At 41.2% G+C, this 25,089-nt stretch overlaps 1 protein-coding gene across 1 annotated transcript in view; it reads right to left on the reverse strand.

Annotated features, from left to right (window-relative positions):
• Positions 1–777: 777 nt before the first annotated feature.
• The window catches only part of ubr4 (ubiquitin protein ligase E3 component n-recognin 4), a 181,892-nt gene continuing 157,580 nt past the window's right edge, over positions 778–25,089 (reverse strand). Inside the window, 20 exon segments of the mRNA XM_034173148.1 lie at positions 778–2,109; positions 2,476–2,638; positions 3,731–3,821; positions 5,070–5,294; positions 5,705–5,899; positions 5,997–6,122; positions 6,238–6,380; positions 6,978–7,091; positions 8,174–8,392; positions 11,475–11,574; positions 11,667–11,840; positions 12,074–12,264; positions 12,663–12,779; positions 16,535–16,642; positions 21,785–21,912; positions 22,051–22,138; positions 22,830–22,910; positions 23,124–23,321; positions 23,444–23,565; positions 23,716–23,889. Of these exon segments, the coding sequence (XP_034029039.1) occupies positions 2,045–2,109; positions 2,476–2,638; positions 3,731–3,821; positions 5,070–5,294; positions 5,705–5,899; positions 5,997–6,122; positions 6,238–6,380; positions 6,978–7,091; positions 8,174–8,392; positions 11,475–11,574; positions 11,667–11,840; positions 12,074–12,264; positions 12,663–12,779; positions 16,535–16,642; positions 21,785–21,912; positions 22,051–22,138; positions 22,830–22,910; positions 23,124–23,321; positions 23,444–23,565; positions 23,716–23,889 (2,822 nt within the window). The 3' untranslated portion in view covers positions 778–2,044.

Consider the following 25,089-nt stretch of genomic DNA (forward strand, 5'->3'; position numbering starts at 1 on the left):
TGAGGCTAAAAACCAACACCAATACCACCTGATGCTACTTTGTTTTTTGTAATTTGGACAGTACAGTGGCTTAGTGGTTAGCACTGTTGCCTCACAGCAAGAAGGTCATGTGTTCAATTCCCGCCTGTATGTGGCCTTTCTGCATGTTCTCCCCGTGTTGGTGTGTATTTCCTCTTACATTTAAAGACATGCAGGTTAGGTGGACTGGAAGCTTTATAATTGTCCAGGTCTCCCTTGCAAACAAGGTCTGCATCTCAATGGGACTAACCTGGTTTAAAGGTTAAATTAAAATATTGGGAAGTGAGGTTCACTCACTGCACAGCACCATGGTTGTAAAGAACTTTAAACATCTGCATGGTGGAAAAGTGGTTTAGAAATTAGTGAAAAACTGTAATAAAACAGTTCAGTGGGACTAAACTGAGTTTAAACATTTTTAACAAGGTTGTATGTTTGAAACTTTATGACAATTTCTGGAAAATAAGTTGCATTTATTTAAGCTTATTTCATGAAGACTGAAGAAAACATTTTGTGCGCACACATGCTAGCCTAAAGAATAACCTAAATGTTGCATTTCTTATTTTCCTCGTACTGAAAATGTACCAAACTGTGATTTTTTTGTGTAGGTTACACTCACATTTTTGGCACACAAGTCTCAGCACCTCCTGAGCATTTAACACACTCTGGCCAGGTTACAAAGAAAACAGACTCCATAAACTTGACAGAAAAAAAAAAAAAAAGCGAGCATGAAAACAGCGAGCAGGACAGAAGAGGTTCCTCTGGGTGAGTTATCACGGCTTTATTAATCACTGGCTAAAGTTCAAAAAGCAGACATTCAGCAACAGTTGAACACAGCAGCAGCGGGAACAGGCGGAGTCACAGTAAAGTGGGCGGAGTCCACACAAAGCATTCAGCTCTCCACAACACTTTCATGGCATCACGTTATATTCAGAGATAGAGACCTGTCCAGGTATGCTTTCAACTCCCCCAACAACTGAAGCCCAAAAAGTGTTTAAAGGTATTTTAATGTTAATTTAGACAGTTCTGGTACTTCAAAGCAACCAACAGGTCGATTCACAAGCCCAAAATTTACTCCATCACCAAGGCATGGCCTCGCACCCCCCCCCCCAAAGAAAAAGAAAAAAAAAAAATCACTTTATTCATCCTTACTTAACTTCATGCTTTTGCAGTTGGCAAAAGAAACTTTGAAAATATACACACACAAAAACAAAGTCTCTCCATCACTCAAATTCCAGTTCGAACCTAAAACATGAAAAGAAAAGAAAAAAAAAAATCCTTCACCATGTAAAAAGGCCCTGATCCAAAAGTAAAAAGATGAAATCAAACGTTGCTCTTTTTGTGTGGCTGCTCAAATTCAAAAGCAGGTCAGTGATTTTAACAAAACAGCAAACACTGAGGAGGCTGGAAGGACAATAAAAAAAACAAAACAAAAAAAAAACAAACAAACAAAAAACCTTCCAAAAACAGAATTCACAAATTTTCTCTGACCAACAGGATCATCTCATGAGTCTATATATATTTATTTTGATTTTTACAAATAATGCAAACATTCTCTGACAATCCACCACATCCTTTAAAGACTAAATTGTAAAATTTTAGCAATTTCTGTTTTGGCGCTGAAGTCATGAACCAGAAATTATTTTCTGGTTTGCCCATGATCACATGTTCCCCTGAGGAGGAGGAGAAGGAGAAGAAGAAGCAGAAGCTTTCTCTTGGGTTATGTTTTTTTTTTTTTTTTTTTGCATTAAACGGCACAAAAGCAGCAACGTATGAATTCTGTTTCTGAGTTTCCCGTCTGGTTGTTCATCGTGTTTAATATGAACAAAGGCGCTGCAGCCGTGGATTAGATTTGATATTTTATGAGATTACACACACACGGCTTCTGTTTAAGGTTAATCTGATGATGTCACATAAGGAGGAAGTGTGTATGTGTGTGTGCATAAAAGAATGTCCCCCCCCCAGTCGGGAGGAATCCTGATGCTTTTTATTTTTGTAAGGAGAGTGAGGCAAAGCTTCGTCATCATCATCAGGGCAAAGAGTTCAACAAGTCTCGCAGGAACAGGTCCGGGTCCACGACATCAGAGAGGAGACCTGAAATTAAACATCAAATGATCATTTTACAGCTGCACTCGGCACAAATTTCAGGATTATTCTCATTTTTATATAAACGTTTTCAATTCCACAATAAATAAACTTAATTGTCCAGCCAAACAATCTTTAAACATAAAGCAAAACGGTTCAAAAAGAACACACTGATTAAACCTCAGGAACTGGTGGCAGCGGCTGGTTTGAGGTGTAAATAAATAAAGATAAAAATTGCTTGCAAATGTCTATCAGGCTTCAAACACTTCATTCTAGCTGAGCAGCGCAGCAGACGATCCTCTGATATCTGTATTTAAAGAACAAACATCCAGTGAGTACATATCATCCCGCTGAGGTGGTGACTTGTTCACTGACCTACTACATCAAAGAACTCTGAGAGGGACTCAGCGGGCATGAGTTCGTCCTGGAAGGCCCTGAGCACACGCTCCGACGCATCGTAGATGGGCATGTCATTGTGACGGATATATTCAGCCAGTGAGAAGGACCAGCCGCCCTCTGTGTTACTGGTGGGCACTTTCTGCAAGGTCAAGGAAATGAAGGGGTTAGTGCCCAAGACTGAAGATGTACCAACTGTTCAGAGGTGTTGTGAACCCAGTCACCGGACAATAACATATCACGTTCTATAAGAGGTCAGGTGTGCAACAAACCTTTCTCCACATACACCAAACTATGGAACCAGCCGGTCCATTCAGACAGACCTCCAGTCCATCCCTACCTCCAGCAATCATCAGCAATCTGTTGTAGCCAGGTGATGAACCAGGTTCCAGGTGTTGGGGTCATCAACACTGAGGCACCTACAGGATGATCTTGCTCAGCAAAACACGCCCACAGTGTGACTGATGGGCCCTCATAATGCAACAAATACGCCTCATTTGAGTCTCCAAATAACTGAATGTCCAAAGTCCAGAGGTACCAAGTACCAGAGATTCAGTCATCGCCTTATAGGTCAGGGGTCAGAACCAAAATCTCAACCATTGCAGGTCCGACTAATGTTTACAAACACAAATGTGGATTCATAGTGTGCAAACACACACACACCTCTAAGCAAAGTGTGGGACTCAATTTGTTGTTACACTTGATGAAGTGTGCACATTAAAGCAGGCCTCTGACCACACATACAAACCAGGTCAAAGATGTCAACTGTTCTGAAATGACTTCCACAAAGAGCTCACATTCATAATGCTGTCTGTTTACAGACACGTACAACCGACACGTTCTGTTATCTTCATTAAGACGTAACCACAATAAAAGTCCATTACAGAGACCGCAGAAGGTAAAATTGAAGGAAATTTAGTTCAACCAGGTTGCCCCCCCAACCCCGCGCCCCATCACTGCAAAGATCACAGCATCATCAGTGACGACACGCCCCAAAACAAATGACAACCAGGAGAATCCACTGAGAAGACGACATCTTTCTGCATGTCCTCCGCGTTGGTGCGCTACGATGCTAAAATAAACTCAAAATTCTGACACATACAAATGTCAGACGTGGACTCAATGCTGCTACCTGCTGTCAACAGCAAAGAGTCATCTTCAATAAATACAGAATATCATCAGTTTGCAGCATTAGCTCAATTAGCACAGCAGACGTAAACGTGCAATAACTCACCCTGAACACATCATAGACGAGATCCACCAGACCCCAGAAGAGGAGCGGAGAGCGATAGACCGCAAACTCCTTTGGTGATTTATCTGTGAGCCTGACGAACAGATGGAGACACGAGGTTAAATGACATGAAACAAAATACAACCAGCACACAAACACAGACGGGAAGAAACATGACAAGATCAGAAAATTATATATAAAAATATAGCCAGCAACACTCGTGTCCTTCTTAATAAAGGTTTTAATGACTCACGGCAAGGTGACAGGATCAGGAGCACAGACGCGTTTCGACTAGGTCATCAGTGTGTCAAACAGTGTATGACACACTGATGAAGACCTAACCTTGTTAGCACAAAGAGGAGGAAAGGGGACCAAATTAAAGTTCTGCAAGCAGGAAAAATACCTAAAATGTGCCCATTTCCAACATGAACGCTTGTTTACAACACTAGTTTGAGCATATCTCACCCATATTGGCCTCTCTTCATTGGCTTCCTGTTAATTCTAGAATAGAATTTAAAATTCTTCTTCTTACTTATAAGGTTTTGAATAATCAGGTCCCATCTTATCTTAGGGACCTCATAGTACCATATCACCCCAATAGAGCGCTTTGCTGTCAGACTGCAGGCTTACTTGTAGTTCCTAGGGTTTGTAAGAGTAGAATGGGAGGCAGAGCCTTCAGCTTTCAGGCTCCTCTCCTGTGGAACCAGCTCCCAATTAGGATCAGGGAGACAGACACCCTCTCTACTTTTAAGATTAGGCTTAAAACTTTCCTTTTTGCTAAAGCTTATAGTTAGGGCTGGATCGGGTGACCCTGAACCATCCCTTAGTTATGCTGCTATAGACTTAGACTGCTGGGGGGTTCCCATGATGCACTGAGTGTTTCTTTCTCTTTTTGCTCTGTATGCACCACTCTGCATTTAATCATTAGTGATTGATCTCTGCTCCCCTCCACAGCATGTCTTTTTCCTGGTTCTCTCCCTCAGCCCCAACCAGTCCCAGCAGAAGACTGCCCCTCCCTGAGCCTGGTTCTGCTGGAGGTTTCTTCCTGTTAAAAGGGAGTTTTTCCTTCCCACTGTCGCCAAGTGCTTGCTCACAGGGGGTCGTTTTGACCATTGGGGTTTTTACGTAATTATTGTATGGCCTTGCCTTACAATATAAAGTGCCTTAGGGCAACTGTTTGTTGTGATTTGGCGCTTTATAAATAAAATTGATTGATTGAATTGATTGACTGATAGTTTAGGGAGAATTGTGCTTTAAAGAGTCAGGGTGACTCATACAGGCCCCCTCCCCTCCCCAAACAAACAGGGCTAGAAATATTTAAAAAGATGGAAACAGATCATACTTCGTGATGGAAACTGTTGAGATCTTGCGGGCGTGTGCGGCGATGAGAAGTCTTCGTAAGAAATATATCCGTGAGGTCCTCCAACGTTCAGGCGGCATGATGTGCATGGCTAAGATGGTGAAGTAGTGTGGTCCTTCTACCTCATATGAGCTCTCCACCCATTTTTCACAAGGCTGCTCCTGGAAAGTCTGCAGGTTCTTCTCCTCCCTGGATGTAGCTCTTGTACTGCAATCAAACAGTTTAAGAGAATTTGCAACTGACAAAAGTGCAGCAATTACGCCAGTTGCACCAGGCCAGGTTTTGCTGTGCAGTCAGAGCGGGCGACGGCGTATAAAAGCGGGTGACATTAACAGCTCCGGAATGGTGAAGCCAGACTGAGATGTTCCACCCCATCTTAAAGAAATCATTGAGTAGTCGCTGAAAAACAACCAGCACCAACACCGCTGGTATGAAACATTTATTTCAGAACCAGATGGTGCAAATCCCGAGAAACTAGGGTCATGCGTTTGGGGTTGTGGTTCAGCCCAGCATCACCACTTTGTAGGATCTAATTATGAAAGGCATCAACTGAAGAAGATGGCAACACCTCTGCCTTGGCTTCGGGTTGCCATGGTGATGTGTGAATGGGTACGTACGTGTTGAGGACGTAGAGCACGGTGTGGATAATATAGGGGATGAGGTGGATGTTGCTCTCTCGGCCTCCTCCTCCTGTGTCCACACTGAAGGACTGTTCGGTAGCAAAGCGGAGAAACAACAGTTTGGTGTCATGGATGTTGAGTTGGTACGTGGGCTCCCGCTGGCCTGTGCACTCCTGCAGATACGTGTTGTGTCTGCGCGGTGAAGACGAACCCACAGGACACGTGAAGTTAAAGTTTAACATACGAAGGACTCGGCTGTAATGTGTTTGGTGGTGAAGAATTCTTTTACCTGGCTAAACATGTTGCAAAGGCTGATTCTGGCACATGCGGCCCCCACACAGGAAGGAGTCCATTGCACTTGGTGTTGGCGTTCTGGAGCACTGCACTGTCCCACTCCTCTCGCCCACGGGCCAGCCTGCCCAGAGGTTTATGTGCATAGTGGAAAAATAAATAATTCAGACCCAGGAGAGTTAACGGACAGCGTCTCTGAAGTGAAACACCACAAAAACCCCAGGTGGGGGCGCTCTCACCGAACAGCTGCCAAGTGACAGTCGTAGTGGACGATGTTAAAGTGCGACACGCTGCTGTAGCCGTGCTGCTTACGAGGTTTGTTTTCAAACTCTTCCAAGTCCACACGCTTTGTGAAAGTGTAAATTCCAAGGACTTTGGTTGGCTGGGAAAATTAGAAAGAAAAAAAAGGGGGGGGGAGATGAAGCTAGTAGGTTCAGCGTGCAGTTGTCTTTTCTCTGGTAGAAATTGATTTGAGTTCATTAGTTGCTGGTTAATGCACAAAATGAGCAGCCACTTAATTTGCCTTGATGTATGATTATTCAAAACTCAAAAATGCTTATTATAACAAACAGTAAAATTTCTTTCAATTAATTGCAATTCAAAACAATAAATACAATTAAAAAGTGTTTCAGTTAGAAGGTCACCTGCAATATTCAATAGCTGTGCTGAATATTATATTTTCTGGAGTACAAGTCATTTTTTTTCCTATATGTGGAACTCACATTTTAAATGCAGCGTTTCCTTTTTGGCAAGTTTAACTGACAGTAGCTCAGTATAACACGTGCACATCACAGTGTGTGCTGCTACTTAACAAAAGCTTTTACTTTCCAAAAATATGCAAGATGATAAAAAAAAAAACAAAAAAAAACATACTGCATGTTATTTGATGAAGACAAACACAGATTGCTGACCCACAGCAATGGAATCGCTACAATAAAAACAAACGTGTGACCTACAACCCCAAAGCAAATTTCTGTACCTGAAACTTGTATCCTTCTCGACATATGCAGCAGGTTAGGCCTGGTTCTTCTATCAGCTCCTCCATCTGCTTAAGGAGTGACGTCTTGGTCACCACTTGACCCTTCTCATTGGTCTGAAAGAAAAATAGAGAAAAAAACCCCCAGACAACCACATTAAACAAGGGGTCGCCACAGCAGATCAATCGTTTCCATCTCACCCTGTCCTCTGTATCGTCCTCTGTCACACCAACCACCTGCATGTCCTCCCTCAGCACATCCATAAACCTCATCTTTGGCCTCCCTCTTCTCCTCCTGCCTGGTGGCTCCATCCTCAGCATCTTTCTCCCTATATACCCTGCGTCCCTCCTCTGCACATGTCCAAACCATCTCAATCTCGCCTCTCTGACTTTGTCTCCAAACCGTCCCACATGAGCTGTCCCTCTGATATGGTCATTCCTAATCTTGTCCATTCTTGTCACTCCCAAAGAGAATCTCAACATCTTCAGCTCTGCCACCTCCAGCTCCGCCTCCTGTCTTTTTGTTAGTGCCATCGTCTCTAAACCGTACAACATAGCTGGTCTCACTATTGTCTTGTAAACTTTCCCCTTCACTCTTGCTGGTATTCTTCGGTCACAAATCACTCCTGCCACCTTTCTCCACCCACTCCACCCTGCCTGCACTCTCTTCTTCACCTCTATACCACACTCTCCATTACTTTGAACAGTTGACCCCAAATATTTAAACTCATCTACTTTCACCACATCTACTCCTTGTAACTTCACTATTCCACTGGGCTCCCTCCCATTCACACACATGTACTCAGTCTTGCTTCTAGTGACTTTTATTCCCCTTCTCTCCAAAGCATATCTCCACCTCTCCAGACTAGACTCAACTTGCGCTCTACTCTCACTACAGATCACAATATCATCTGCAAACATCATAGTCCATTGGGACTCCTGTCTGATCTCATCCGTCAACCTGTCCATCACCACTGCAAACAAGAAAGGACTCAGAGCTGATCCTTGGTGTAATCCCACATCCACCTTGAATGAGTCTGTCATTCCGACTGCACATCTCACCGCTGTCACACTATTCTTGTACATGTCCTGCACTACCAAACAAAAACTATCACTGAAATAATACGCTGTGATACTGACAGTGAAACAAAGTGTGAGGAAATAGAATTTATGCAAGATGACTTTGCTTGGCCAAGTACCGTCATTCCCAGTGTTCCCAGAGCTTTCTGTCTCATGGCCATAGCCATCCGCTTCTTCTCTGCTCTGGTGTCCCTGCGGGCAGCCTCGATTTTCAGTTTGACGTCGCTGTGCTCCCTCAGTGCCTCCAAAAGGTTCTCAGCCAGCGTGCCAATGCCCTCATCACTGGATACCTGCTCCAGCTTGTGCAAACTTGTTACTGAATCTGTGCCAATCAGCACCTAATCAAAGAGGAAAAAGACATCCAGCTGTGTTAATACATTGTGGACACGTAACTGAAGTGACAAGCAAAAAATGTACAGAGAATCAAGAAAGTATTCACATTGCTTCACTTCTTCCACATTTTGTTATGTTACAACCTTATTCCAAAATAGAGTAAATTCATTTTCCCCCCCAAACTTATACTAACAATACCCCATAATGAAAACATGGAAAAAGTTTTTTTTTTTTCCATTTTTGCAAATTTATTAAAAATAAAAAACTAACAAATCACATGAAAATTCAGTAAGGTATATCTTTTATTATACATTCCAAATCTAAGGTGGAACTCTACTAGTTTTTACTAAGGTACATCTAAATAGCTAAAAAAAAAAAAAAAAAAAAAAAAAAGTAGAGCTACTTAGGTGCCTGGTCTCAAGAACCAGGGATGGTAAGTTGAAAAGCTTTTTTATCCCACGGGAACTCTCCCTGCTCACCTAAGTGGCTCAAGAATATGGACAGCATGTATATAAGTGACATTTACACAATCAGGACAGTAAACATATACAAGAAATATAGTTACTATATAATCGTAGGAGTTAGCGCCTGAATCCTAAGTGTTCATACAGGAGAAGATTACATGTACAACCCCTGGAAATAATTATGGAATGACCAGCCTCGGAGGATGTTCATTCAGTTGTTTAATTTTGTAGAAAAAAAGCAGATCACAGACATGACACAAAACTAAAGTCATTTCAAATGGCAACTTTCTGGCTTTAAGAAACACTATAAGAAATCAGGAAAAAAAAAAATTGTGGCAGTCAGTAACGGTTACTTTTTTAGACCATGCAGAGGGAAAAAAATATGGACTCACTCAATTCTGAGGAAAAAAATTATGGAATCACCCTGTAAATTTTCATCCCCAAAACTATCACCTGCATCAAATCAGATCTGCTCATTAGTCTGCATCTAAAAAGGAGTGATCACACCTTGGAGAGCTGTTGCATCAAGTGGACTGACATGAATCATGGCTCCAACATGAGAGATGTCAATTGAAACAAAGGAAAGGATTATCAAACTCTTAAGAGGGTAAATCATCACGCAATGTTGCAAAAGATGTTGGTTGTTCACAGTCAGCTGTGTCTAAATCCTGTACCAAATACAAACAACATGGGAAGGTTGTTAAAGGTAAACATACTGGTAGACCAAGGAAGACATCAAACCGTCAAGACAGAAAACTTAAAGCAATATGTCTCAAAAATCCAAAAATGCACAACAAAACAAATGAGGAACGAATGGGAGGAAACTGGAGTCAACATCTGTGACCGAACTGTAAGAAACCACCTAAAGGAAATGGGATTTACATACAGGAAGGCTAAACAAAAGCCATCATTAACACCTAAACAGAAAAAAACAAGGTTACAATGGGCTAAGGAAAAGCAATCGTGGACTGTGGATGACTGGATGAAAGTCATATTCAGTGATGAATCTCGAATCTGCATTGGGCAAGGTGATGATGCTGGAACTTTTGTTTGGTGCCGTTCCAATGAGATTTATAAAGATGACTGCCTGAAGAGAACATGTAAATTTCCACAGTCATTGATGATATGGGGCTGCATGTCAGGTAAAGGCACTGGGGAGATGGCTGTCATTACATCATCAATAAATGCACAAGTTTACGTTGATATTTTGGACACTTTTCTTATCCCATAAATTGAAAGGATGTTTGGGGATGATGAAATCATTTTTCAAGATGATAATGCATCTTGCCATAGAGCAAAAACTGTGAAAACATTCCTTGCAAAAAGACACATAGGGTCCATGTCATGGCCTGCAAATAGTCCGGATCTTAATCCAATTGAAAATCTTTGGTGGAAGTTAAAGAAAATGGTCCATGACAAGGCTCCAACCTGCAAAGCTGATCTGCAAGGTGTTATAAAAGCCAGAGGTGGTGCAACAAAATACTAGTGATGTGTTGGAGCGTTCTTTTGTTTTTCATGATTCCATAATTTTTTCCTCAGAATTGAGTGATTCCATATTTTTTTCCCTCTGCTTGGTCTAAAAAAGTAACCGTTACTGACTGCCACAATTTTTTTCCCTGATTTCTTATAGTGTTTCTTAAAGCCAGAAAGTTGCCATTTGAAATGACTTTAGTTTTGTGTCATGTCTGTGATCTGCTTTTTTTCTACAAAATTAAACAACTGAATGAACATCCTCCGAGGCCGGTGATTCCATAATTTTTGCTAGGGGTTGTATATGTCCATAAGTATTCACAGCCTTTGCTCAATACTTTGTTGATGCAACTTTGGCAGCAATTACAGCCTCAAGTCTTCTTGAATATGATGCCACAAACTTGGTGCACATATCTTCCTATCTCATTCCTCTTTGCAGCACCTCTCAAACTCCATCAGGTTGGATGGGGAGCGTCGGTGCACAGCCATTTTCAGATCTCTCCAGAGATGTTCAATCGGATTCAGGTCTGGGCTCTGGCTGGGCCACTCAAGGACATTCACAGAGTTGTCCCGAAACCACTCCTTTGATATCTTGGCTGTGTGCTTAGGGTCATTGTCCTGCTGAAAGATGAACCGTCAGCCCAGTCTGAGGTCAAGAGCAACCTGGAGCAGGTTTTCATCCAGGATTGCTGCATTCATCTTTCCCTCAATCCCTGGTTAAATAAAGATTAAATTAAAATCTTGACTAGTCCACTGATTGGTGGATTGCTGAAGAGATGGTTGTCCTTCTGGAAGGTTCTCTCTCCACAGAGGAATGCTGGAGCTCTGACAGACTGGCTATCGAATTTTTGGTCACCTCCCTGACTAAGGCCCTTCTCCCGCGATCACTCTTACATGTACTTGTGTACATGTGATTTCTTAGTTTTACTTTTTAAATAAATTTTGTGATTATGGGGTGTTGTGTGTAGAATCTTGAGGGAAAATGAAATGAATTTTATCCATTCTGGAATAAGGCTGTAACAACAAAATGTGTAAAAAGTGAAGCGCTGTGAATGGTTTCCGAATGCATCGGACATGTGAACATATTGATATACCATCTATAACCACCATACAACAATGCAAACCCAGTCTATTCACCCTCCACTGTAACTACCTGTGTGGGAGGATGTTGGGTTGCTAAACCACGAAGCAAGCGTAGAATGAAGGGCAGTGCAGGTCGAGACAAGAACTTTTTCCAGACATCCGCATCCAGACTATGAAGAGAAATAAGAGTTGAATGACCTATTAAACTGATAATGAAACCATTTACTTCGTTTCAGCCACCTGGGGAAACGAGGAGACCTACTTTTTTGCATTTGGAATATGCTTCTTCATGTAGCCGAGTGCACTCTGCGTGATTCCCTTCTGGAGGATAAGATCTTTCAGTTGATGGCCGTTGCTGTTATTTTTGATCCCAGCTGCAATTTTGCAGAAGCAATCCAGGAAGACTTTGTCATCTGCACTGTGCTCTTCGTCATACCTGAGGAAACACATTGGGGTCAGTTTTTCCTTCTGTGGAACAGGTTTGAATTTCAGCCAAGTTGCATAATCAATCATTAAATAACATGATTTGCTACATGAGGCTAATTTGTTTAGCCACAACCTCTACTATAAGTACCAAGCAGTAATGATTAACTTCTTTGTCTGTAAGGACATGAATCCTCTGTGTTGTTTCATGCTGCAGGTCCTGAGTATGAACTAAGTGACACCTACTTGTCAAAGCTACAATACGGTTTGAAGCGTTCCACTAAGATCTTCATCTTCTCAAATTCACCAAAAGACAGGTATGGGATGATGCGCAGCAGACCGTGTAGGACACTGGGGTTGGAGCGCACAAAGGGGGTGTTGATCTGGTCCAACAGCATGACCAGCTGGTCCTTATCACCTGTCAGCAGCAAGTTCCCCTTTAAAAGACAGATCATTCTTCAAAATCCATCACAAACACACAGAGCGAAAAAACGTGGGGGAGTTGGCATGAACTATCAAGACTTACACCAAGTGGTGCGCCTGTTTAGGAGGACAGATTCTGGTAGCTAATGATATGTAACTCAGCCGGTCACAGGTGCAAAACTCGGCAAGTCACAAGAGCTGCTTAACGGTGTTAAAATTATGAGTTACAACTGTTCGTGTTTGAGGAAAAACAGTGTAGATTTCGTGACAGCTGAGCCACTTATGATCCAAAAGAGGTTGTGGAGGAAGTGTATGTAAGAACTGAGGCCTGATAGTTCAAACCCAAACAGAGAATGTGTTTAAATAACTGCATTAATGAGTATATAATATGGTCATGTGGCCTTATGCTTACTTTGTCCTCAGAAATCTCAGCATTGGCTTCATCCAGAATGATCTCCATGATGCTCAAAACCTTTTCTGCTATGGAGGCTCCACCACTGTCCTTACTCTCCTGTTCTGCCACGAGAGCCTGAAGAAACAAAATTAAAATTTAACAAGAGGTAACTGACCTGCCTCAGGTCCTAACAATTTTTAGGCAGCCTAGAATTTTAAGATTCAAGATTCAACAGTTTATTGTCATAGTCAAGGTAACAACGAAATTACATTTAGAGCAATTCATACAATCAATAACCTACTGCAACCCCTGGCAAAAATTATGGAATCACCGGCCTCAGAGGATGTTCATTCAGTAGTTTAATTTTGTACAAAAAAAGCAGATCACAGACATGACACAAAACTAAAGTCATTTCAAATGGCAACTTTCTGGCTTTAAGAAACAGTATAAGAAATCAGGGGAAAAAAATGTGGCAGTCAGTAACGGTTACTTTTTTAGACCAAGCAGAGGGAAAAAAATATGGACTCACTCAATTCTGAGGAATAAATTATGGAATCATGAAAAACAAAAGAACATTCCTACACATCACTAGTATTTTGTTGCACCACCTCTGGCTTTTATAACAGCTTGCAGTCTCTGAGGCATGGACTTAATGAGTGACAAACAGTACTCTTCATCAATCTGGCTCCAACTTTCTCTGATTGCTGTTGCCAGATCAGCTTTGCAGGTTGGAGCCTTGTCATGGACCATTTTCTTCAACTTCCACCAAAGATTTTCAATTGGATTAAGATCCGGACTATTTGCAGGCCATGACATTGACCATATGTGTCTTTTTGCAAGGAATGTTTTCACAGTTTTTGCTCTATGGAAAGATGCATTATCATCTTGAAAAATGATTTCATCATCCCCAAACATCCTTTCAATTGACGGGATAAGAAAGTGTCCAAAATATCAACATAAACTTGTGCATTTATTGATGATGTAATGACAGCCATCTCTCCAGTGCCTTTAACTGACATGCAGCCCCATATCATCAATGACTGTGGAAATTTACATGTTCTCTTCAGGCAGTCATCTTTATAAATCTCATTGGAACAGCACCAAACAAAAGTTCCAGCATCATCACCTTGCCCGATGCAGATTCGAGATTCATCACTGAATATGACTTTCATCCAGTCATCCACAGTCCACGATTGCTTTTCCTTAGCCCATTGTAACCTTGGTTTTTTCTGTTTAGGTGTTAATGATGGCTTTCGTTTAGCTTTTGTGTATGTAAATCCCATTTCCTTTAGGCACTTTCTTACAGTTCGGTCACAGACATTGACTCCAGTTTCCTCCCATTCGTTCCTCATGTTTTGTTGTGCATTTTCGATTTTTGAGACATATTGCTTTAAGTTTTCTGTCTTGACGCTTTGATGTCTTCCTTGGTCTACCAGTATGTTTGCCTTTAACAACCTTCCCATGTTGTTTGTATTTGGTCCTGACTTTAGACACAGCTAACTGTGAACAACCAACATCTTTTGCAACACTGCGTGATGATTTACCCTCTTAAGAGTTTGATAATCCTCTCCTTTGTTTCAATTGACATCTCTCGTGTTGGAGCCATGATTCATGTCAGTCCACTTGGTACAACAGCTCTCCAAGGTGTGATCACTCCTTTTTAGATGCAGATTAACGAGCAGATCTGATTTGATGCAGGTGTTAGTTTTGGGGATGAAAATTTACAGGGTGATTCCATAATTTATTCCTCAGAATTGAGTGAGTCCATATTTTTTTCCTCTGCTTGGTCTAAAAAAGTAACCGTTACTGACTGCCACAATTATTTTTTCCTGATTTCTTATAGTGTTTCTTAAAGCCAGAAAGTTGTCATTTGAAATGACTTTAGTTTTCTGTCATGTCTGTGATCTGCTTTTTTTCTACAAACTTAACTGAATGAACATCCTCCGAGGCCAGTGATTCCATAATTATTGCCAGGGGTTGTACACAGAACTACATTCTAATAAAAATGTAGCTTTTTACAGTGATGAAAGTGGGCCATGAAAAAAAAAAAAAAAAAAACCTGAACATTTTTGGCAACGGCCAGAGGCCTGAAGCTCCTGGCAGGGGGTGTGAAGGTTCTCCCCCAGAATAATTTAAAATCTCAGATGCATTTTGGTCTATTTATCCACCAAAGAAATCTCCAAGAAATTTAATTTTTTGTTGGCTCAGGTCAATTCTTCCACCCCAGAGAAGAGTTTTCACACAACTTGTCATGATATCGTCACAATAAATGGTAAATGGACTGCATTTATATAGCGCTTTTCCATCTGCATCAGACAAAGCGCTTTACAATTATGCCTCACATTCACCCCGATGTCAGGGTGCTGCCATACAAGGCCCTCACTACACACCGGGAGCAATGGGGGATTAAAGGCCTTGCCCAAGGGCCCTTAGTGATTTTCCAGTCAGGCGGGGATTTGAACCCATGATCCTCTGATCTCAAGCCCAACACCTTAACCACTAGACCATCACTTCCCCCTCAATAAAACTTACAAGTTGTGTGTGTAATCCACAGTCTGTCACATGGTTTAGAACACGGTGTTACTAATATCTGATAAAAACACATATTCACACTGGACTGTTACTGTTCTCTTTCTACATTTCTATAAAACATTTGACTTCAGCAATTTATGTTTTTATAATGACTGATAGTGTCTTAAAATGAACAAAAATAAAATTTGATGCCAGTAAAGCTGGACCTCCTGTTCATTAAGACACTAATATAACTTAGTTCTCAGGAACACTGATTTGGATTTAAATTAGATTCTTGTTCACTTCTACAAATGATTTCTTCCATCCAGTGCCGACGTCAGCATTTCTGGGAGACTCACAACTTAAGTTGTGCAAAACGACGCACAAATGTTTTTCACATCAATATCTGACTTTGATGAGTATGTTAAATATTTATCATACTTCACATTATTTCACATCCATGTAACAGAAGAAACCATAAAATGCAGATTTAGCAGGCAAGCATATCACGTTTGCATGGAGACCGTTTGAAGTTGATTCATCCCACAGACAGAGTTTGATTTGTGTGAAATAACTTGAATAACATCAACTGACAATGAATTCCATCAAAAACATGACATAATAAGATCAAAGACTTACCTGGAGTGTTAACATTTCTGTATAAATGATGACTGTTTCAACATGACGCAGAGTTCACCGTAAAATCTGTAACCGTGTCTCTGATTGGCTGTGTGGTCGAGTGGTGCTGTGTTACATTTATCCTTCAGTCTTGGATCAGGACGTGAAAACGTGAGACTTAATATCCACTGTGACGTCTCATCAGAGATGTTTCCAAATAATTTTTCTTTCGAGTTTATTGGTGGTTTGCAAACCAACACAGTGCACTGCAGCCACCTACTGTTTGGGTGTGGAGCATTAATGGATTCTAACGTATGCTATCAAGAACAACCCCGAGAAGTTGACCATGCAAGTGCAAATCCGGATTTCTGGGAATTTCTGGAAAACTTTCATGACTTTTTAACAAAGCCAGCAGCATCAGAGGCACGCCACTGTACATGTGTCAAAATATAAAGACATTCTGAACACGAAGTCTCATGAAGCATTCTCAAGTTATGGCTGATACAAGGATTTATGGAAATCAATACTGTAATTAGCATATTCACACATATTAAAAAACAAAACAACTTATCTACCTCCCAGAGAGTACCTAGACTGTATCAAGTGTTTCCTGTGTGTTGTTATTGGGTTATGTTCACAGTGTAACAGTGGCAGACCTACATTCTCCACATTAGACATAAACCACGTGGCCAATTCAGAGATTAACTTGCAGTTAGTGCAGGAAATAAGTACGTATGGGTCACTGAGTGGAAATCAATCACCAGGTTGAGAGTTCCCAGCATGACGTTGAGCGTGTGCATCTCTGGTTTGACCAGCTGCTGCCTGTTGACCTTCACCTTCACACAATAACTGAACAATTTTAGCAGAACCTGCAGAGAGAAACCACATGGAACAACTCCAGTTACCCATTTTGCATGACAGTATAAATAATCTCAGTCACACAGGTAGGAGAGATCAAGAAGTTTACTTTGTAGCAATGGGACGCCTCATCAAGTCTTAAAGACACTTCACCACTCGTCCAGTTGGCGTCTTTACTTTTAAAAAGTAAGACAGTCTGGTATCAATCAGTACAGAGACTCTCTATTCTAAAACAAACTATCAATTTCTTCACCCAGAGATTATTAATGATACTTTCTCCTGAGTTGTTAAAGGTTAATTTGTAACCAGAGGATCACTGGGGACCCATTAACGGATGTCAGAAGAATTCCTAAGTCTCCTTGGGAATAGGGCAGTCACAATTATTACAATATTCGCCAATTGCGATTATTTTTCATATTCGCAATTACTGTGAATTATTTATTTTATCCACAAAGCATAAAACGACACAGAATATGACGTCATTGTGCTGCAGCCTCGCTCACTCTTTCGCTCTCGTCTTAAGGCAGGACAATGACATGGAGGCTGAGGAGCGATCCGTCCTGCCGTTTGGATAAGACGGCCGATTAAAACAGTGGGCATCTTCTTCAAAGCTCTCTAAAATGCGGAGTTTACCGAAGGAGCTGTCAGTGTGTGTGTCTGTGTGTGTGTGTGTGCGCGGAGTCAACAGGCTGCAGACTGCGAGGGAGGGGTGGGAGATTCCTGAATGGAGACGCGACACGCTGCTGAACCATCAGTGCATAGCGAGCGCGGAGCAGAGAGAGGATTTTAACCCGAGTTAACATGTTAAAAAACAAAACCAAAACGTGGAGCTGCCTTTACTTCTCTCTGAACTTTCTCTCCCGGTGTGATTCTGCCGTTACCGTCATGTTCACACCATGTGCGTGTCGTATACTGAATTTATGAGATCATGAGATGAAATAAACGGTTAAATATCTTTAAAAACTTATTTAAAAAATGAGAATATATGAATGAACGTGGAGACGCTGTGGTGATGTTCAGACACACAGATCCCAAAAAGCAGGTGAGAATTCTGAACTTTAACAGCTGTTATTTTCCAAAGGTATTTATTTCTTCAATCTTGAGCTTAATGTAGTGTTTAAGCACAAAACCTGACTGATGAGGAGAAACAATTTCAGAAATGCAACAGAAACAACCAGAAATCAGAAAAAGTTGGGACTGTATGTAAAATGAAGATGAAAATAAAAACATTGCACTATTCCCAGTTTCTCCACTCACAGAAGCCAAACATTCTTCCAGAGTTGTGTAGCCTTGTACTACGATAGTAGAATATGAAGGGAAAAAAGGAAAAAAAAAATAGACAATATATTCGTCAATCGCAATTATTTGTCTGACAATTAATCGCCTCCAGAAATTCCTAATCGTGACAGCCCTACTTGGGAATGCTATTAGCAATGAAGAGAGGAAGTGTATGTGCACTCATACAGACAGGACTTCCAGAAGATTTGCCAACACAAATGTGTGTTATTTTCAGCCGTTCCCATCAACTTCAGTTTGAGCCATGCATGTGTGGACATGGTTGAAATTAGTCAGAAAATGCACACCCAACAATCAGAATCAGAATCAAATTTATTGCCAATAAATACAAGAAATTTGATCTGGTGTTGTTGGTGCATAAACAGGGGAAAAAAAAACAAAAAAAAACAAAAAAAAACTTTTGTCAGAAGTAAAAGAGTCAAATAGGCAAAACTATGTCTATATAATGGGCAACACAGTGGCTTACTGGTTAGCACTGTTGCCTCACAGCGAGAAGGTCGTGGGTTCGATTCCCACCTGTGGCGGTGCTGTGTGGAGTTTGCATGTTCTCCCTGTGTTTGTGTGGGTTTCCTCCGGGTGCTCCGGCTGCCTCCCACATCCAAAGACATGCAGGTTAGATGGACTGGAAACTTTACGTTGTCCGTAGGTGTGAATGTGTTTGTGTATGTATATGCTGCCCTGTGATAGACTGCCGTCCTGTCCAGAGTGAACCCCGCCTCGCACTCTGCTAGGATAGGCTCCAGCCCCCTGCAACCCTTAAATGGACTGCATTTATATAGCACTTTTCCATCTGCACCAGATGCTCAAAGCGCTTTACAATAATCCCTCACATTCACCCTGATGTCAGGGTGCTGCCATACAAGGCACTCACTACACACTGGGAGCAACTAGGGGATTAAGGACCTTGCCCAAGGCCCCTTAGTGATTTTCTGGTCAGGCTGGGACTTGAACCAAGGATCCTCTGGTCTCAAGCCCAACTCTTAACCACTAGACCATCATTTCCCCTTCAACCCTTAACTGGGCTAAGTGGTTGAAGATGAGTGTGTGTGTGTCTATTTAATTATACAACCCCCGGCCTCGGAGGATGTTCATTCAGTTGTTTAATTTTGTAGAAAAAAAGCAGATCACACACGACACAAAACTAAAGTCATTTCAAATGGCAACTTTCTGGCTTTAAGAAACACTATAAGAAATCAAGAAAAAAAGATTGTGGCAGTCAGTAACGGTTACTTTTTTAGACCAAGCAGAGGAAAAAAATATGGAATCACTCAATTCTGAGGAAAAAATTATGGAATCACCCTGTAAATTTTCATTCCCAAAACTAACACCTGCATCATATCAGATCTGCTCATTAGTCTGCATCTAAAAAGGAGTGATCACACCTTGGAGAGCTGTTGCACCAAGTGGACTGACATGAATCATGGCTCCAACACGAGAGATGTCAGTTGAAACAAAGGAGAGGATTATCAAACTCTTAAAAGAGAGTAAATCATCATGCAATGTTGCAAAAGATGTTGGTTGTTCACAGTCAGCTGTGTGTAAACTCAGGACCAAATACAAAAAACATGGGAAGGTTGTTAAAGGCAAACATACTGGTAGACCAAGGAAGACATCAAAGCGTCAAGACAGAAAACTTAAAGCAATATGTCTCAAAAATCCAAAAATGCACAACAAAACAAATGAGGAACGAATGGGAGGAAACTGGAGTCAACGTCTATGACTGAACTGTAAGAAACCGCCTAAAGGAAATGGGATTTACATACAGAAAAGCTAAACGAAAGCCATCATTAACACCTAAACAGAATAAACAAGGTTACAATGGGCTAAGGAAAAGCAATTGTGGACTGTGGATGACTGGATGAAAGTGATATTCAGTGATGAATCTCAAATCTGCATTGGGCAAGGTGATGATGCTGGAACTTTTGTTTGGTGCCGTTCCAATGAGATTTATAAAGATGATTGCCTGAAGAGAACATGTAAATTTCCACAGTCATTGATGATATGGGGCTGCATGTCAGGTAAAGGCACTGGGGAGATGGCTGTCATTACATCATCAATAAATGCACAAGTTTACGTTGATATTTTGGACAATTGAAAAGATGTTTGGGAATGATGAAATCATTTTTCAAGATGATAATGCATCTTGCCATAGAGCAAAAACTGTGAAAACGTTCCTTGCAAAAAGACACATAGGATCAATGTCATGGCATAGGGTCAATGTCAACGAGCAGATCTGATTTGATGCAGGTTTTAGTTTGGGGGATGGAAATTTACAGGGTGATTCTATAATTTATTCCTCAGAATTGAGTGATTCCATATTTTTTTCCTCTGCTTGGTCTAAAAAAGTAACCGTTACTGACTGTCACAATCTTTTTTTCTTGATTTCTTATAGTGTTTCTTAAAGCCAGAAAGTTGCCATTTGAAATGACTTTAGTTTTGTGTCATGTCTGTGATCTGCTTTTTTCCACAAAATTAAACAACTGAATGAACATCCTCCGAGGCCGGTGATTCCATAATTTTTGCCAGGGGTTGTATATATTATATAAATATGACTGTGAAAAAGCATGTGATTGGTGCGCAGATGTACAGTACCTTTCAGTGCAGGGATGACTAATCAGTACTTTGTGGACATGTGTGTGTGTGTGTGTGGGGGGGGGGGGGGTATATGGGGGTCCCTGGCATTATTTATTACTCTAGGAAATGAGCTGACATTAACACCTCAGGAGAACGTCTTACACAGAGCTGCCAACTGTCCCACACTGGGCAGTATTTGCCCGTGTCCTGTATGAGTGTGTGTGTGTTGGATGTCCATTAGTCCCACAGTTTTGCAGGTCCGGAGGCCCCCTGGTTATGCCTTGCACCGTTACCGCTCGTGGCCACGTGTGGGTGTCCCACATTAGTACATTAAAAAGTTGGCAGGTATACTTACAATGACCTCGTTTGTGTTAACAATATTGGGGAAACCACACAAAACTACTTCACAAAACTGAATAAGTCACTTGAATAAAAAACAAATCTCTCTCTCTCTCTCTCTCTCTCTCTCTCTCTCTCTCTCTCTCTCTCTCTCTCTCTCTCTCTCTCTCTCTCTCTCTCTCTCTCTCTCTCTCTCTCTCTCTCTCTCTCTCTCTCTCTCTCTCTCTCTCTCTCTCTCTCTCTCTCTCTCTCTCTCTCTCTCTCTCTCTCTCTCTCTCTCTCTCTCTATATATATATATATATATATATATATATATATATATACACACACACACCTTTTACTTTTGTGTTTATGATTTCGTGCTTTTGCTATTGTTGTTACTGTTTTTGTCAGTGCAGGTACAAAGACACTTTTCACTGCATTTTACATATTGTATATTTGCATGTGACAAATAAACATCTTGATCTTGAAAGTCTAACTGCTGTAAACATCTAGATATTTGGATCACATTCTTCAACAGCAGTTCACAATCATTTACCTGTAAAATTTGCAAAGATGCAGCAGAGAAATGCCACTTGGTTTAAGCTCACACACACACACACACCTTTTTCATTCTTTGCTGAATAAACTGGAAAAAAGAAGGGAGCTGACGTAAACCACAAAACTTTTCTGATCCCTCACAAATTCAAGAATTTCAATAGAAATTAATGTTAGCAGCGGATACCCTGACCCTTGGATCCAGATCAAAGGCATTTTCTTTTGTTTATTTCAGTTAATATTTGGGGTACAGTTAAGGTGAAGGTTAACGGAGCTCACATTTTTTTCTGGTCTAAAGTTGAGTAAGGCACACTTTACATTTATCCGAACGAGACTCACCAAGGACTCATTTTACCTTTGTATTCTTAATCTAACCAGATAAGAGTTCAGGTTTCAGTCGACTTACAGTAAGCAGATGTCTTCCTTGTTTAAAGTCTTTGATTCCAGACAGCCGGTTGAGCATGCACTCCAGTCCTCCACACTGTGCCATGACTCCTGCCATCTTGTACACCTCCTCGTCATCCTCCTCCTCATCTACACACAAGCAAGACAAGCTGCTTTGTGACCAGATACTACATGATCACCTTTTCCATTCCAAACACATAAATAATGTCTTCAATGAGTTAATGATGATAAATTATAAATTACAAACTGTAAGATGAACAGTCCAACCTGTGGTCGAATCCAAGGACTCTATGAACTCCTCAGTGGCATCGCCAAGTAGACCTCTCATGCGATAAATGATTCTCATTGGTTCACCCTGAAAATAAATTCTGTAAGCTGAATTTATTAGAGTAAAAGCTTGATCAAACTCCTTTCCTATTAAATTTGGAAAAAAATAATCTTACTGATACAGAAATGTGTAGAGTATTATTCTGACTCTTTCTTTACAAACGTCTGTTCTTCCACAGGATGGAAGGTGAAATAAATCCTGCCCCGTGAATCCTGTTTACTGAATAAATGTAATGCAGCAAAAACTTTGTTTTACTGTCAATTTAAAAGTGTGAATTTCTTCATCATTCTACCCTTCACTGTAGGGTTTTTTGTTGTTGTTTAGTGCAGAATTTTAAAATGCACATTGTGAATGTGAGTGGAAACAACAGGACAAACTTGTCGATCTGCATCTTTTACAATAAGATCTAGTTATCACCAGGTTCATTTCAGAGTTATGTCCATCAGGTCCGAGCTGCAGAGATCTATTACTGGTGTCCTGTTCCTTTAATGACTAAAGGACTGCAGCCTGTGAACGTTTAGCTTCATGATATCACAGGGTGTTTCTGAAACACGAAGGGAGCAGAGGAATACAGAGTCATAGGTGACAAAGACGTGGATACGGTGAGTCTCTGCTGTGGAAGGATGAGTGACGTCCCATAAATATGACCAGTTCCATGTGGGAAAGAACCTTTTTGCAACCACTGCTCTCTCACTGAGAACTTCACAAGGATCCTCACCTCATTTGTGGGGCACCAGACCTTCTTGTAGACTTCTGCCACTGACAGATCCAAACTGATGATTTTGTTGTTTACCAGAAGCTGAGTCAAACAGAAAAGCACTAATGTTAGAATTTACAGTGAAAACTTACATTGAGGCAGGCAGACTCAAAAAGTTTTTTTGTGTGATGTGGGGCCACTTAAAGAGTATTCAAAAGCAAAAAGTAACACTGGCATAATAAACAAAAACCACTCTAAGTGTAAATGAGATTAAAATCTGGACAACATGCTCGTCAGAAGATGTGGCCCTTTTACCTCCATGCCACTGTCATCTTCAAGAAGTGCCACCAGGTCACAGTCTTGGCAGATCTTGTTCTTAATATCCCTCATCAGTGGGCCGATCCCGGGCTCGTTGCTGCTGTAGGGGTTTCCCGGCATGCGACCCTGGAGGAAATCCTCTTGTTGAGGATCCTTTTCCAGAGTCACAAAGAACTCTGTCACTTCATTCTCCTCCTAGAAATAATGTACAAACAAATGCTGGAGGTCACCGGAAAGCCAGTTCCACATTATTATTCTGTAGAACATGGCTCAATTAAAATATACATGACTGTTACATGTGATGGACTAAAGCTCACAGGATAGATGATGCTGCACAATCGCTCAAAAATGAACACAGGTGTCCTGTAGTCATCCAGGCTGTACCGCTTTGCTGTTTCTATGCAGACTGCCATGAAGGCTTTGGTTTCAGACTCCGTACCTGAGAAAAGCACAACATTTACCAACCTGAAGAACACACTCATGATTTTTCCAGCACCGAGGCTCTGAAGTAGCAAACAAAAACATCACCGTGAACAACAATTTGCAGCATGGCGATATTTCAGTCTGCTGAACTCGAGTGGGTGCCGACCTGTGGTCATGTCCTCCAGCATCTCCAGCAGCATGTCCTGAGTCTCGTCGATGAGCTTTGTGCGCTGCACCACTAGCTTCCTCAAACAGAGGTAGCCATTGAGCACCGTGCCGACCAACCTACTTTTGAAGTGCCGCTTAATGGATTCCACCTCCACGAAAGAAGACAGTAATCCTGTAATGCCAACAAACACAATGAGTATCTGTGACTCTCTACAGAGTTTAGTTACTTTAAAGTGTAGGTGACACCAAAAAATGTGCACAATCATTAAACATGAAGAAATGTTGATTTTTAAAAAAATCCTGAACAACAAAAGCCGATAAGTGCACAGGTGAAGGATGAACTACAGCTGTCTGAAGCATGCGCTCTATTTTAGCCCTCAGCTGCGCCCATATTGTTGTTACGTCATCACCAGAACGGGACCTGCTGATTCAAGCCCAAATCAACTGTAAACATGGCAGAGGTCGAGCTGTTTTCAGATGATTTTTTTTAAAGTCCAGTCTGAACGTGTGCCTAAATAAGCTGTGGGGGACACAGACTTATGGGTTTGAACCTTATTTAGACCACAATGAGGGAGAAGAAACTTGGAGGAAAACCTTCAGTCTGACAACAGTGACGATACTGGCAGAGTTCAAAGACAGAATGGTGATCATAAAATCAGGGCTGTGAAATGAAAATTGTGAAATCCGAGGAAAATTCGCAGGGGGTCTGGGGCATGAGGGACTGAAAATATCTATTTTTAAAATAAATATTCTTTCTTTCTTGAATTCAGTTAGTGTACTGAATGTTAGTACTGTAACATGTTATTATTAAATATTAAAACCATTCACACAAGGAGAAAATAATATAGTCTTACTTGTTCATTTCAGTGAGACCATCTTCATTTTGAAAACGTGTTAAAATAACTGAATTTGTTGTCCTGGCAGAAGAAAAGTCCATGATGGTTCGAGTCTCTGCTGTACCGATTTGTGACTGGTGCTCTTCATTGCGTACACGGCTCAAGTCTCTGCTGTGAATGGATCCTCTTGTTCCACAGCGGGCCGCTTTGCGCTTCAAGTTAAAAGACTCGTTCCTCGTCAACTTGTAACATTTCAGTCTGCACGCAACGAAATTCCCATGATCCAAAAACAACAAAATCGAACAAAATAAAGGGGAAATAGTCAGTTCTGCCTCCATGTGGAGAGGAGAATCCGGACTACAGTCTGCGTGCGCGCTCGTCAATATAAGTGTTTCCACCTGCCAATCAAAAAAGATTCTGCTGAAAAGAATAACCGTTCTGACACTGAAAACACGATGCAGCTCTGACCCAAACCACTTGATGGAAACAGGTATGTTAGTAGCCTGTAAAAATCCATAAATTAAAGGGACAATTAA

This window comes from Thalassophryne amazonica, chromosome 6, assembly GCF_902500255.1.
Source record: "Thalassophryne amazonica chromosome 6, fThaAma1.1, whole genome shotgun sequence".
Lineage (NCBI taxonomy): Eukaryota > Metazoa > Chordata > Actinopteri > Batrachoidiformes > Batrachoididae > Thalassophryne > Thalassophryne amazonica.